Below are 16526 nucleotides of genomic sequence, written 5' to 3'. Positions count from 1 at the left end.
CAGGCTCTTATTATGTAAACGCAAGTCTGATTTCAGTTTATTGCTGAGAAATCTTCTCAAATTTAGGGAAACCCATCCATAAAAAGGAGGTGGGAGATGCTGGCACAATAAAATATGAACCTTTGGAGTGTTCTTCATGGGTCAGAAGTAGCATGCTTGGTCCTCTAGACCCTCAAAGTAACATTTTGCCTCTCCTTTCCAACCCTTTTCTATTATCACAGGTGTAACTGCCCCAAATTTTTAAGTGTTTCAAGACATTTGAGACTTCCATGGTACCTTGCTGAATATCAGATCCATTGTGTGGAATTGCCAAAATATGTTTTGGAAATCTCAAAAAGAAAAATGAGAAGTAAATGACATAACACAGTGAACCAAGTCAAAAAAGTACAAAGAGCAATGAGACAAAGAAAAACCAAAGTAAGTTAATAAAAACACATGAGAAATAATACAAGAAAAATACAGAAATATCTGCAAACGAAGGAAGTCTAAATTAAAAAGAGAAATGCAGAAATATACGTAGGTCACCAGGAACGTAGGGAGGGAAAGAAACACCAGCATCCCAATTCGGAGCTCACACATCCCAAACTGATGAAGTGGCCAAATTTGTAGAACCAATCATGTCTGACCAAAACTATGAGCCCAGAACTAGAGCACACAGCTTTAATTAACAAGTCTCGATTGATATCAAAGATTAGAAAATTGTTTTCTCTCTCAGCATATGTCGAACATGCTCTCAGGAAAAGTACTTCATTAAATTCTTCAAAAGGAGCTGGATAAATATCTGGTTGAAGGCAGGGCTGGCAGCATGAGAGAGAGGTCAATGCTAAAATAATAAAATACTTAATGGAAAGAAAAAAAAACAAAGGTTTTTGTTGTTTGGCGAGCAGAAGCTTAAGGCTAGAGAGTGGAAATGTGACATTTGCTTAATAATCCTAGCGGTTCAGGCAGAATTTACGCAGGGCTTTCTCTCGAGAAATTAAATCACTGTGGGTGACTATAAATACTTTGAGGAAAGAGTCTGTAGGGCAGAGACCTTTCCCAATTTCATGTCTTTCATTTATATTTGCAACTGATTCTTGACATTCTATTTTCTTACAATTTTTGAATAAATAAATTTAAATCATATTTTGTCTGCCATTAGCTCAGTGAAAATGGCATGCCATTATTGAAATGCATTACAGAGCATAATTTTGCTGATGTTGCATGGTAGATAGAAATAAAAATCGCTACAGAAAGTTAAGATATCCTTCCAAGTGCAGGTTCCATTTTCACATCGTGCCGGTGTTAGCTGTGACTACTGAACCTAGTTCAAATTTAACATTATAGTAGATATTCAATAGTCCACTGCAGCAAAGAATGATCAGTAATATAATTCACTTACCAGACTCTCAGAAAACTCCATATCTGCCCATGATACTCTTCTTTCTTCTCGATTATATATTTGCTTTCTAGCTTTCTGTGCCAAAAACAACATATTCCATGGCATCAGACTTTAAAGATCGTTGGTGTTTATTCTCACATTACTGAAAATTTATTATTCATTCACTTCACAGTTTCCCTTGATCATGCCCAGGCATATATCCTCTGTATCCAGGGCTTACGGTAAACAGCTATTGACTCATTTACAAAAAATCATAAGCAATTCAATGAAGACTGTCCATCTGATTTTTCTCTTCCCGCAAGAGATGATATCTTTGCCTCACATCTTTGTAGTAGTGCAGATATAGGAGGGAATTTATAAAAATCAGAAGAACTGGGGATGCTGTAAATCAGAAACAAAAACAGAGATTGGTGGAAAGGCTCACCAGATCTGGCCCATTTGTGAAGAGAAATCAGGAGGTAACATTTTGGATCTGCTGACCCTTCCTGAGAAATGATGGTTGCTAGGAAAATGTCGGTTTACATGCAGAAGGTAGGGTGGGGGGCTCAGGGTAAGAAGTAAGCAATAGGTGGGAATAGAGCCCAAAGACAGAGGAGAACAGTTGGACAGACAAAGGAGTGAACAACCATCTGGATAGGAGGGTGAATAGCTGTTAATGGAGGCTGTTAGTGTCTTGAACTCTCCTAAGTCCTAGTCCCCACCTCCGCACACCAGGCTCTGTTATTAGCCATTGTTAGCCACTAACAGTCTCCATTAACAGCTAATTACCCACCTAGCCAGATCATTGTCCACTCCTTTGGCTGTCCAACTGTTCTTCTCTCCCTTTGGACTTTAACCTGACCTATTGTTGACTTCTTACCCCTCTCCCCCAATCTTGGTTTTCTTCAAATAAACCAACACTTTCCTAGCTACAAGCAGTTCTGAGGAAGGGTCATTGGACCTGAAATGTTAACTCTGACTTTTCTTCACAAATCTGCCAGTACTGCTGAGCTTTCCCAGCAATTTCTTGTTTTTGTGAGCAAGGGGCTGAGTGAATTGGAAAAATGCATCTTATTTCACACCACTTCCTGGTCTTACCTGCTATTGCTCCAATGTTCTAAATCATTGTACTGCATCTAGCCTCCCCTTAATCCATTTGAAACAAGAATAATTTTCTAATTGCTCCTGTTGTGCATGTTTACCCACAGGGAATGCACATTAAGAAATCATGCGTGCGCAATCATAATTTTTCATCCATTAATTTTAATGGCTTTCTACAGCTAATGAAACAAATATTTTCCCTTACTTATTTCTTCTGTCGGAGAAACAATATCAAGAATAAATTAATCATTGTAGAACCCTTGGAAGTATGAACAACTTTGATAAACTGAGAAAATTAAGCAGTTCTTTAAGTCATTCATTTGAACAAAATTAGTTACCAAAACTGGATCCTCAGATACAGCAGGCGGAGGAGATTCATTGAATATCTCTTTCACTGGCAACGTTTCTGGTTCTTCCTTTGGGATTACCTCACTTTGATCAACTCTCATTATGGATTCATTTGATGGCAAGTATGAAGTCATCCATTTTAATTCAACATTTACTGTGCCATTGACTTGTCCTTCAACATTCTTAAGTTCAAATGTTCCTGGAAATAAATGAATAAAGATACATAATAGGACATTTTTACACGATAGGAAAAGAGAAGTAGAAGAAGATCAGTCAGTCAGTCAAGCTGTTCTGCAATTCTAGATCATAGCCTATCATCTAATTCAACAACACTTTCCCATGCTATTTTCATAAGGAGGTGATTGCCTCATGGTATTATCACTGGACTGTTAGCCCAGAGACCCAGATAATGTCCTGAGGACCCGGCTTTGAATCCCACCATGGCAGATGGTGGAATCTGAATTCAATAAATATCTGGAATTACGTATCTAATAATGACTATGAATCCACTGTTGACTGTTGGAAAAACCCATCTGGTCCACTAATGTCCTTTAGGGAAGGAAACTGCCATCCTTACCTGGTCTGGCCGGCATGTGACACCAGACCTATAGCAATGTGGTTGACTCTGAACAGACCTCTCGGCAATCAGGGATGGGCAATAAATGCTGCCTGGCCTGGTTAGTGATGCCCACATCCCGTGAATGAATAAAGGAAGAAAAAAAATCCCTTTGATGCCATTAGTACCTAGAAATCTATCACATGCTATCTTGACCATATTTAATTAATAAGCTTTCACTGCTCTCTGGGATCGAGAATTCCAAAGATTCACTACCCTCAGACTGAAGACTTCCTAATCTCAGTCCTAAATGGTTTGCTCATTATTCTCAGACTGTGTCCTCTGGTTCTTGATGATTCGGGCTGGGGAAATATACTTACTGCATTTACCCTATCTAGCTCTTTAAGAGTTTTGAAAGTTTGAATGAGATCACCTCTCATTCTTCTAAACACTTGCGAATATAACCCTACTCTCCTCAGTCTCTCCTCCATAGGACAGTTCTGCCATTTTGCAAATTTGGTGAACCTCTGCTGCACTTTCTGTCTGAAAAGTATACACCTCCCCAGGCACGGGACAAAAATTGAATACAATACTCCAGGTGCAGTCTCACCAAGGTTCTATGCAGTTAGAGTAAGACATCTATACTCCTATGCTGAAATTCTCTTATAGGACATCATATCATTTGCTTGCTGCACCTGTACATTAGCTTTCAGTGAACCATGAACACAGACATTCAGGTAATTTTGGACATCAGCATTTCACAATCTCTCACCTTTAAGAAGTACTCTGCACACCCATTCCTCCTGCCAAACCTCACTTATCCACATTATATTCCATCTGTCTTGCTGGTAAGGCACTTGACCCATCTAAATGTACTCAACGCCTCTTTTCAGCATCCTCACAACACACTCCCACCTGTTTTTTTGTTATCCACACATTGAAATATTACATTCGGACTGCATATCCAAATCATGGAAATAGATTGTGAACAGCTATACACCAACAATGATCTTTCCAAAATCTCAAGTTATAGCTTACCAAATGAGAATGACCCATTTATTCCTATTCTGTTTTCTTTCTGACAACGAATTCTCAATCTGTGCCAGCCAATTATGTTTAATCAATATAATGTTTAATCAATATAATCTTGTTTACAGTTCTCCTGCTTGAGACCTTAACAAGTCTTCTGAAAATCCAAATAGATCCATTGATTCCTGATCTCTGCTAGAAACAAGCTGAAAAGCCTTTAACAGGTTTCTCAAATGGTATGTTTCTGTTCAATCATATCAATATTTTACAATTTCCACTGATCAGGTCCTATATAACAGATTTTAATATTTTTCTCCCTAATGTCAAGATAACAGGTTTAGAATTTCCTGTTTTCTCCTTCTTGCCTTTCTTAAATAGTAGGGTTACATTTGCAATCTTACAAACTGTAGGCACTGTTCAGAATCTATGTAATTTTAAAAGATAACCACCAAAGCATGCACCATCTCTACAACCACTAGATGATTGGATTCTTGGGATTTCTTAATTTTTAGTCCCATTAATTTCTTCCATACTACTTTTTTTTTACTAGCACTAATTTCTTTGAGTTCCTTAAACTCACTCATTTCTTGTATCTTTATTTCTGGGAGATTGATCGCCTCTTTTTCCATAAAATCAAACAAAAAGTAATTTAGCTTCTTCACCACCTCATTTCCATTATGAACTTTCCAGTTCCTGCCTGTAATGGACCAAGGAAATGATCATATCTATGTTCTCATAGAAGTTACCAGGGTCCAATTTTATGTTTGCTGCTAATTTACATTCATATTTTGTTCTCATTTTCTTTTTGAGTATCTTGGTCCTTCTTTGCTGAATTCTAAGATTCAGGACTACTACTTATTTCAGCAACTTTGCAAGCCTCCTCATTTGATCTAATATAATTTTCTTTGTTGACTCGCTTTCCTGTCAGGTTTTAGTGCCTTAAAGAAAGGTCTGTTTGTTTAAAACCACAGATACTAAGAACTGCCGATGCTGGAGTCAGAGATAACAGTGTGGAGCTGGAGGAACACAGCAGGTCAGGCAGCATCAGAGGAGCAGGAAAGCTGATGGTTTGGGTTGGGACCCTTCTTCAGAAATGGGGAGGGGTAGGGAGTACTGAAATAAATTGAGAGAGGAGGACTGGGGCAGTGGAAGGTAGGTGGGATGGTGATAGGTGTGTACAGGTAGGCAGTGGTAGGGATTGGTCAGTAAGGTGGGAGAAGCAGATAGATGGGAGAGAAGACGGACTGGTTGTGTCAGGTCAAGGAGACGAGGATAGGAGGGAGGTTTGGTCATGGGATGAGACGGTGGTGGGGTGGGGATATTTTGAAACTGGTAAAATCCACATTGAGACCATTGGGTTGTAGGCTCCCATGGTGGAATATGAGGAGCTGCTCCTCCAGTTTCTGGGTGGCATCATTATGACAGTGGAGAAGGCCCAGGATGGACACTGGCTACTAATTATCCCCTTCCCATTGCACAATACCAGATCTAAAATAAAGAGGGTATAAGACAGAGCACCAAGATAAGCCCTTCAATTAAAGGGCAGTAAGTCCAATCAGAATCACACCAGGTCTCTTGCTTATATTTACAAGTTTCTGGCTCAGGGCAGCTTCTATAGGGACTGTGGAATAACAGATGGATTCAGATGGTCACTGGCACTAGAAGACTCAAAAAAGATTAAATATCAAGAATAGCAAAGTATTTATATTATTACCTATAATATACTTGTTGTGAGCTAATGAAATGAGGGGAACTTTGGCTTTTCCGAGGTAAAAAGTATCATCAGGTTCTGCATCATCGAACACATAAACAATTAATGATTCTGACTTTAAATATCGATCAAGCTCTGTATTAATTGGTACAGGAAATCTCATATGATCATCAAACTGTGGGTTGTTGCTGTTTGGAATAATGGCTGTATCATGGTCTGCAAAATCAAAGAACTTGTAGACAGCATAAGGATTTGGCTGGATATTCTTCCTTCTGGCTTGCAGATTGTCACAGGATTTTATAACAATATGAACTTCATTCAGATTACCATCTGTCAGAGCTGCAGTGTGTGCCTAAGGGTTTGTAGAGAGAGAAAAAAAACATTTCAATCAAAGGCTACTTCATGTTTTGCAAGAATCTATATGCTGAGACTTAAAGAAGTAGGCAACAATTTTAACTCATCCCACTCACTTAGGAACTGATGAGCTCAGGTACAATGCTGGCTTTCGACTATGCCTGATTTTATTCTTCAGTGAAGTCAATGAAAAATCATATTGGATGAGGTGTAAAACCAAGATTCCGTATAATCCCCTGAGCATCCCATTCTCAGGTTAGAATAAAACTGCTTCCAATAGCTTTGTTGTCATGTTAATATTTGCTCAATACAAGAAAAACAGTCATGACAGAACAAACACACATCAACTTAATACAACAAATAATTATCAAGGCAAGGTTCCCCTAAGTGTGGGTTGCAGGATCAAAATTTTTGGGTGGCAATGTCTGACACCATAATGGTAGCTACGGAGAAGAATCTCCATTCTGGAACCAGCTCTGAGGCCCCATGATGTGTGCAGTGATTTTATTTTCCGGCCAAACAGCTAACAGGAGGGGAGTGACTAAGTTTCTCCCAGGAAGCATCACTGAGAATCCTGACTGGAGGAACAGTAAGTGAGAAACGTAGAACATTGAGCAATTGGAGATTTGTGATGATATTGTTGGCCAGGAAGTAGCTTTTGTGTGCATTAAACCTGTGAATTCCTCATTTGCATGGTGCTCTCCAATTTATATCTGAACAGACAGAGTGATTTGACAAATAATTGCAGGTCAGATCATTCGCACATCATTTAACTGACCTTGCATCTGCAGCAGTAAGCCTCCTGACTCTTTTACAATTAAAACAAGTAGGCAGGAACATGTTTGTAAACACCAAAGCATCGCTCTTTACTTCACCAAAACAGCACATTTTAAATTTGTCAAACCTTCTAATAACTGATTAATGACTGCACAGAAACTAATTGCTTATCGTAATGCAACACTTAAAATCAACTTGTGTATACATGTACATTGTTAAGGTGGATTGTACAGAGCTCTGGGTGGCTTTCCTGTCTCACCCAAGTTATTACATGAATAGCGTCTACAAGAGAGTGTTAATGGGGCTGCAGGAAATTGGAAGCAATTCTCCCCTTGGCACTTCTATGCACCTCCAAAAGAAAGAAGGAATACATTTGCATTCATATCGCAACTTTCAAATAGCAATGTGGTAATGCCCAGTCAATCTATTCCATTGATATTGTAAGTTAATACTGAAATTCCATTGTAAACAAAAACAAAAGTTGCTGGAAAAGCTCAGTGGGTCTGGCAGCATGTGGAAAAGGAATCAGAGTTAATGTTTGGGATCTGGTGTCTATTCCTCAGAACTGTTCCTTCATCCATTCTGGGGAAGGGTCATCAGACCTGAAACATTAACTCTGATTCTCCTTACACATGCTGCCAAACCTGCTGAGCTTTTCCAGCAACTGTTGTTTTTGTTTCTGATTTACAGCATCCACAGTTCTTTTGGTTTTTATTCAGGGTGAAATTCCATTGGTTATCTTTACAATTATACTTTCATGTCTTAGAAAATACTAATTATTCCTGCACCAGTAGTAGATATGAGTTTTGCAAAACTCAGGAGCTGAGCTATCTATGCTACATAAGTCTACAAGAAATCTGCACCATTTTTGGCTCTAGCAGCCAGTGTCTGAAGATGTGTGTTTAATTAAGGAGAGAATTGGGGTGGCATGTGGCTCAGTGGTTAGTACTGCTGCCTCACAGCTCCAGAGGCCAGGGTTCAATTCCACCGTCAGGTGATTATCTGTGTGGAGTTTGCACATTCTCATTGTGTTCATGTGGGTTTCCTCCAACAGTCCGAAGATCTTGGATTAGCCATGATAAATTACCCATACTATGCAGACTAGGTGGGTTGGCCATGGGAAACGCAGGGTTACAGGGATTGGGGGGCGAGGGCTGTAGGAGATGCTCTTCAGAGAGTTGGTGTGGACTTGATAGGCCAGATGGCCTCTACCACACTGCAGGGATTCTATAAAACTGGAATTCATGGCTCACGATCATGAATAAATGGAATGCTAACGTTAGTTAACCTGTTTGTTGGCAGCTCAGCTAATCATTGGCTGTAAAAATATACACAAGATATTTTTAAGCAAGCTGTTATGACATATAGGAGGTGAGATCTGAACTAAACTTCTGGTCCAGAGGCAGGGGCACCACCACTATGCCAAGTTTCCGCTATGCTATTTAAAGATGGCCTGCATATCTTTTGGGGAGATTCGCTAAGTAACGACCTTTACCCAAATTCCGAATCCAGAATCTAGGGTCCTCCATGCAGGTGTTCCAGCATATCTGAAATATTTAGGTCATAGTCTGATGTTCAGATGCCATAGTACTGATGTGCCGAATCCATTTTTCTCCAGAAATGTGACCAGGAAGCAGTGGCAAGAGTTAGGAAAGGAGACCAATGCCACGGAAATAGGACATGGTCATAATGCATCAGAAAGGTTAAGAACATTATGTAAAGGTAAAATAGCTATTGCATTCCCAAAATTAAATTAACATTGTCTGTAAACTCTGAAATTGCAGTTGAAACCAGTCCAAAAAGGGTAAACTGTATCTTAGCTTAATGAGGTTGATGTTTCCTTTAAAATAGTAATGCCTCTGTCACATTAAGAGTTTAACAGCTAGTGAATCAGGCACTATCATAATTCAATTTTCCGTGTACAATTTTATTCAGTGCATAAATCCTCATTATTGTATTTTGTATTATAAATGTCTGAACCTAATCTAACTCCACATTTTGTACATGATGTATGCTAGATGAAATGCTAAAATGTGATCCTTTAGAGATTAGTGTTTCAATTTCCTAGTGGGTCCAAATGAGGGTCGTGAGCCCATCCATGTCATGAATGTATCCACTGGTACAACATTTTGAGAGGCAGCCTGCTCTACTCTAAGGATAGTGGGCAGACTTCTAAGATTGCCAGCTCAATGATAGGGACTGCAGTGGCTCCCCACAGGACAGGTAGGCACGACTGAAGCAAGCAAGCAAAAGAGTTTTTCAGCATGGAGACACCTTTGGCTGTCTGCACAGAGGCTATCATGCATAGAGGTGTGAAGCCAATAAGGCCACTGGGTTTGAAGGAAACACCTCTATAAGCCTACTCTTGGATGGGCCACTAGTCTTGTACTCCAATGATCCAGTCACTGAGCTATGCAGCTTTGGTTCACCTCGATTGAGCTGGTGGCCTCCAAACATGGTTTGGATCCATTCAGGCATCAATAATATAGCAATGTCAACACAAGCTTACTCATAAGCCAGCTATTAGCAGGCAACTTTCAGTTACTTTCTTGTACCCTTTCCACAACTCATTGGGCTGCAAAAATTCAATCCTTGTAGTTGGAGTTGACTTTGACTAACATCAAATTTGAGATTTTCAGTGATGCTGCAAATTGCACTGAAATGCTTGAATAACAGTTCTTCTGTGCTCTCTAATCACAGTGGCATAACTAGTGTAAGATGATATTGGTTGAATTTAAAACCAAACATTTGAAAATGCCTGTATCTAGTTTTAGATGATACGGCATTGTTCCCAAATTGATACACAGTTTGGCAACTGAGACATTTTCTTAGAAAATGAACTGGCCACATCAAGTTCCTTTGTGCCAACATTCAAGGATCAGTAAGTCATGTGGTAGTGGCAGTGGGATTGTAGAAATTTGCAGTGTTAGTCAGCTAGGATGAAACATTTGTGACGTTTGATATAAGAAGCTTGGACTTTGATGGATTTATGCAGTCTCTGGAAACCTTAAAAATGGCAGGTGAGACATGGACCTAGAGTTTCAACCCCAGTTTCCACCAGGCCTTATTTGCGTGGGGTCGAGGGGAGAGAGGGAAGTAGGTTAGAGATATAACTCACATATGTTGGAAACCTGAACTCTGTGCTAAGTTCACAAAGCTCTCACTTTTGCTGGAGCCAAAGGGTCCATAGTGTTAGGAGTCTTCAGTGAAGTCATAAATGCTCCTGAAGGGATTAAATACTTCAAAGGATTTAAGTGTCTTGAATGGACTTTCAAGAATGGGAAAGTCTATAATAGATTGTAGAATGTTACTTTATTTCATCTCAGTATGACTCCTGATGTTTGCCTATAGTGGCTACTGGGCAAGATAATATAGTGGATGCAAGGGCAAAGGGCATGAGATCTCATGTATAGGTGGGAGCATGAAAGTTCAGGGTTAGAGGGCCTAGCATATAAGAAAACAACTGGACAAAGTTGCTGAGTAATTGGAACTGGCTATTCAAATATCTTGTCTCACAGATTTACATCCGGGGTGACTGGACTAATTCAGGGATGCACACAGTTGGCATACTTCCTGACTTGGGAGTCAAAATCCAGACCAGAGTTCAGATTTGGAGCACAATAATGATCAAAGGCCAACATAAAATCAGTTAGAATCAAATTGTTCAAGATATATACCAGTCTTCAATTTTGAAAGTTACCAAGACAGAGCATTTTCCATTTTAAAGGTACTAAGTAATATTAAGTAATATGAAATGGAAACAAAAACCCAGGGTTCTAACATGTTTACTTTCAAAGAGCCATATGTCTAATCAAGAGATAATTGAAGTTCAGTTCAATTCTTCTGCATTATTTACAACAGCTAATTATTGACAAGGCTTGCCTTTGGGCATCTACAGCACCATAAAATTAACTGCCTATATTTTAACTGAAGTGATAGGATTATAAATCTCTATATTCTTTTGTGAAATGTCTATTACAACAAATATTTTTCACAACATTCTTAAATTGTCAAACTGAACAACTCTAAATTCAGCTAAAACTTTTAAAGATAAGAAGTTCACCTGTTGCATTTGATCATCTGAATGATGACTGGAAGCTATATATCCTAGTGCTTTTGTTTGTTCTTTGTATAGCCGAATAGCCTGAGCCATTGGCACACGAAGCCGGAACCAATATTCCACTGTTCCATAATTTTCAGACTCTTGCCTGCCACCTACATGCAAAATGGAGACTGGATTTAACAGAGTCAGAGCAGCTATGAAACATTAAAATGCATTTTCTACTGAAGGAAGTTACAAACACGATTAGGGAACAATTACCCATGTATAGATTAAAATAGTTGCTGTACGTTTCATAGCATAAATCCCTGGCTTTTGATTTCACCCGCCCATGATGTTTTGCAATGTATAATGTTCTTCCTGTACAATCAATGATCTGCACAATATCCTCTTAATTATGAATACAACATATAGGTAAAGAAATAAATTGTGTTGATCGATAGTACAAACATATTTATTGTAATTTAAGATTTATTATACATTTGAGGCAAAACTGTTCCATTGAAAATGTCCAAACAATTTTCCATTGCTCCTGACAACATTTGCGGATAAATCGGATGAAAAAGATCCAGAACAACCAGACATAGGAAAAGGCAGAGGTGTTCCATGTTCAAAACCTTGATTTAGATCAGAGAAGCCCTACAGTTTGGAAACAAGTCCACACAAACCCTCAGAGCTCCCAACCCGCTATAACCTACCGAATCTACACATTCCTGAACAATCGGGGCAATTTAGCATGGCCAATCCACCTAGCCTGCACATCTTTGGACTGTGGGTGGAAACCAGAGCACCTGAAGGAAACTCACACAGACATGGGGAGAACGCACAAACTCCACACAGACAGTCCCCCAAGGGTGGAATTGAACCCGGGTGCCTGGCGCTATGATGCAGCAGTGCTAACCACTGTGCCGCCCCTCATGGACTTAACGTTAACAGATGTTGCCTATAACTGTTGAGTGTCTCCAGTGTTTCATGTTTTTGTCACAAAACAAAGATAATTCTCAATTCAATAAGCCTGTTTTAGTTTTAAAAATCAATAGTTTCAAATACATGGTTCTCATGAAAAGTCAGAACCCTAAACTTAAGTTGTTCTCTTTGCAAAGAGGCTGTCAGATTTATTAAGAATTTACTGCATTTCTGTTCGCGTTGCAGATTTTCAGCATCTTCAATACTTTGGTTTCATATGAAAATATTTTTGAACGTTCACAACATTGTAACCAAATAATATTTCCCTGATGCTTTCTTTGCACACAATCCAAGAAAAGGAATTTCTCACTTGCTTGTTTAATGAAGTAGCAATTTAAATTGTGTTTAAACCTGTTGCTAACTGAACTAAGCAGCAGGCTGTGCTCACAGAAAGCTCAATTGAGATGTATGCCAAAGAGATCTTTTGCATCCAGTAGGTTTTGAATAAAATAGTCAACTTCTTGTTGGAAGAAAGACTACCTCAGCAGGTTTGGACAGTCTCTGGCCAATCCCTGTGGGCAAATACCTACAGCACGGAAATTGGAACAATATCAAATTAGCAAATTGCACTCATACAGGTCAGACAATGACAGGTATAGGAGATGGAAAATATCACAATAGTGTCATAGCATGCATTTTAAAAATTAAACTGCCTAAATTGGAGAACTTATTAAAAGCCACTTGTTGCAAAAAAACCTTGTGCATTAGCAAGCAAAGATCCTCTTCAACATTATAGTTATTCTACCTTTCTCATGAATTAACTTTGTCCTCCCATCTATTTGAAACCATTACTTTTTTCACCACAAGGAGCCTAATTACCTAAAAAGTGCCTTTTATGTGACAAAAACAGGAAACGTGAGACACATCAGGCAGCATATATCAAAACAAGTCAAGGTTTCAAAATTGGAATTCTTCTATCTAGTGTCTTCCCTGGATTACAAAATCTTATGCATTGTCCTAATGGATTAGTAAGAAACTTTGGAATATGAAACAATTTTCTGGGTACTCAAAGAAAGCATTACTATGTTTTTACATATCTTTACATGTCTGGAATGGAAAAGTTGTTTGACATCTAGCTCCCATCTTGCAGAAGTATGTCTGACAAAAAAATTCTTAATGGGTTGTGAAAAGAAATTGCCAAACCTGTCTAATCAGTCATTGATTGACCAATATGAAGGCAAAATATCTATGTATAAATGATACTTAATGTAAAATATTGGAAATTCAGTAATTCCTTCTTATAACCACGACGTACAAATTAAACAAAACTGAAAATTGGTGGTTTCCTTCAATTCAAGGAATCTATTCGAGGTCATGAATTTCTGCCATAAAGTCTAAATGTGACAGACCAGCCTGATTCTTGGCCCACAGGTCCTTGGGTCATTACTGCACGTCATCCTGTTCGATTGTGGGAATGTAGGAGTTGCTTCCTTTTCTGCCACTAATCTGCCTCATCTTTAAGCATGAAGTAACTTGATGGATAGGTTGTTGCTATTTTGAAATATCAGTGGCAAGCTTCTCCCTGTCATTGATGTCAATGCTCCCAAACTTCTGAGTGTCGTCGTAGGATGTTTTGTTGTTCTTGCCTTGAATGCTGGCAATTTGCCAGTTCAGGAAATGACTTAGAAGATGAGTAGTGTCCAGTCCAGTGTAGTTCATTTTCAAAAAGTTTTGTCTGAATGCTTGTGGAGTTCGCTTCAAGAAAGACACTAGCATTTGTTCGATGATTCTCCCATAAAATCTGGAGCATGTTGATGGAATTTCTCCAGGGCTCTTATGTGTTGCTGATACACAATCCAGATTTCACTGCAATACAGGACTGTGGTGATGAGAACTGCTCTGTACATCAGGATTTTTGTCAACTTTTGTGAAGGTCTTTGTTAACAAACACTTGCTGCCGTAGTTTGTCCTAGATTGAACTGGTGCAGCTGATCCAGTGTTGGATCTCCAAGTCAATTTTTTGAGAGAGATTGATGCTATGATTTGGGAAGTGCTGCCCTTCAAGAGAGATGCAAAGTGAAATATTTGACTATCAAGGTCTCAGTTGACATATAAGCTTCGTTTTGGTAACAACCAAGGGTCAGCCAACTCTTATATGCAAACTTGAAGAAACTGAGATTAGCTTGCAAATGTATTGAAGAGCGAGCCATTTACAAACAGCATATCATATGTGAATATCTTGATCAGTTTAGCTTTGGCATCAAGATGGCTGAGATTGAGGAGTTTACCATCTACACTATATTTTTCATCTATTTGATTGCTGGTTGTAGCTCTTCCATTGATGCCTCCCGCATGTCGCAATGGTTAACAAATTGTTGGATCTCTCAGGCTTTTTTTAACTACACTTATCTTTTATCTTCCAGATTTACCCTTGGGCATTAGACATGAGTTTTTCGAATGCCACCTTTCAGACTTGCAACCTTTTTTTTCCTCTGTCATGCAATAAAGATTGCTCATTTTCATTTCAGGAGGTCACCTATTTCCACTTCATTTTCGTCAAACCAGTCTTGATGATGATGATGCACTGAAGACAGGAGCATAACTGACTTTATTTCATCCAATTGGTTTGAAATTGAATTGGATGTGTGGATATTTTCCAGATTGGTTGTGAACTGAGTTGGAATCCCTCTTCTTGGTTGGGTGGCTTCAGTTCCAGAATATTGACCTTCACTCTTTGGGACTTTTGGGTTTTATAATGTCTTGATGTTAAGTTGATAGTCATTATCAACAGAACAATATGATGCACTGTTAAATAAGCATCAGCCCTGTGCATGGATTTAGTGATACAGACATCACCTAAAGAAGCTCTAAAGAATATTTAATGTGAGATTAACCAATATGGAGACAAAATACTTCTCCATACCCATCCAAACTATGCTTGACTAACACGTTTTTGAAAAGCTCAGTAAATTATTCTGTAACAACACACATACATGAAACAAATTGAAAGTAAAACAAGTGGCTGTACAAAAACAAACCAGTGATTTTTTTTATCAACACACCAACAAAAATATTGAATGATATCATGGTGACTAATCTAATTACCCAGAACTATAAGACATTAATGAACATTTAAAACTTAACTCACAAGCAGCATTAAAAACGATGAAAAGAAAGATAGTTGCTAAATGTTCTCCACCAATATATTAAACAGTAATCAACAATGTATATTGAGTCTATGAAAGTCATTCAGAAAGTTCTCCAGCCCTGTGTAGACTGATCGATGGAGGTTCTTGGGGGAGAAAATGGCTGTGAGAGGTGAAGCAGCTGCATGCAGGTCCCAAATGAATTCTTGTCTTCAGGGAAATTTCTGAGAGAGAAAGAAAGTCAAAATCCGCTGTATAGACGTGGATACCGTATCATGATCAATTAGGGACTGTTTCCTAACAGAGATGGCAACTTTCTGCACTTGGAGCACCCCCACTGTAGGCAGAGCATGTCAGCATTTTAGTAGCAGCAGTAGCAGACTAGGAAGGAAACCTATCAATATTTCCTCTAAATCGAAACCCCAGATGTCATGGGATCAATGGACTACAACCATAGTCCATGCCATGGAAGGGCTCATTCTCCACAATGATGGTTTGACAACTATGGCCATAATTCATTTTAAGAATTTTAGAAATTGTCATACAATATCCCCAGCTTGAGGTATCCTCAATCTCGAAGTTCCAACAGCGATGTCAAATGCCTAGTTTTGGGCATTCTTATTGTCCCTCTGGCTTGCATGGCCCTTCTGCTATTCTTAAATGGACAAGACTCTCAGAAATTGCTGTAATGATCAGCTCCAGGAAATCTGTCTGGTTACGTGGGTCTTGTGACACCCTTGGCCTCAAGACTTGCATGTGATGGAAATTTCAACATGTAATTTGAACTGCAGCTTAATTTGGAACAAGCTGTTTGAATATTCATTGGGATAATGAGGAAAAAAATGTCATTTAATATTTTGTGCTGACTTAAAAGTGGAACGAGAAAGGTTAATTTTAAAAAGCATGATATTTCACAAGCCAGTTTTTTAAAAAGATGTCACAAAGAGAGAGTTAATATTTGAGGATTTAGAATAAAAGTGGTTCCACTGTATTGCTGTCACAAAAATTGTTTCCATCTGCTGTGACAGAATACCAAACATGTTTTTTGTATATAATACCAGTTATATTAAATCCATAATGCTCATTAGGTTTATATAGAAACGTCCAAACATCTACTGATAAACAAGTTGTTTTATGCAACTTGGAACAATCATACAAAAATTTTGATCTATAAGTGC

General features: G+C 38.7%; 1 protein-coding gene across 7 annotated transcripts in view; it reads right to left on the bottom strand.

Annotated features, from left to right (window-relative positions):
• Positions 1-16526, bottom strand: part of rpgrip1l (RPGRIP1 like) — a 193813-nt gene that overhangs the window by 67118 nt on the left and 110169 nt on the right. For all 7 annotated transcript variants that reach the window (XR_007249114.2, XM_048546732.2, XM_048546731.2 and 4 more), the window contains 4 exons: positions 11300-11451; positions 6109-6457; positions 2800-3008; positions 1382-1456 (listed from right to left, as the gene is read on the bottom strand). Coding sequence is in view for 6 of the 7 variants with exons in the window: in XM_048546732.2 (XP_048402689.1) it covers positions 1382-1456; positions 2800-3008; positions 6109-6457; positions 11300-11451 (785 nt within the window). In the remaining variant the exon portion in view is untranslated. The remainder of the gene's footprint in view (positions 1-1381; positions 1457-2799; positions 3009-6108; positions 6458-11299; positions 11452-16526) is intronic.

This window comes from Stegostoma tigrinum, chromosome 16 (genome assembly GCF_030684315.1).
Source record: "Stegostoma tigrinum isolate sSteTig4 chromosome 16, sSteTig4.hap1, whole genome shotgun sequence".
Classification (NCBI taxonomy): domain Eukaryota; kingdom Metazoa; phylum Chordata; class Chondrichthyes; order Orectolobiformes; family Stegostomatidae; genus Stegostoma; species Stegostoma tigrinum.
Note: the sequence above shows the minus strand (reverse complement) of the source record. Positions and strands in the feature narration are given on the sequence as shown.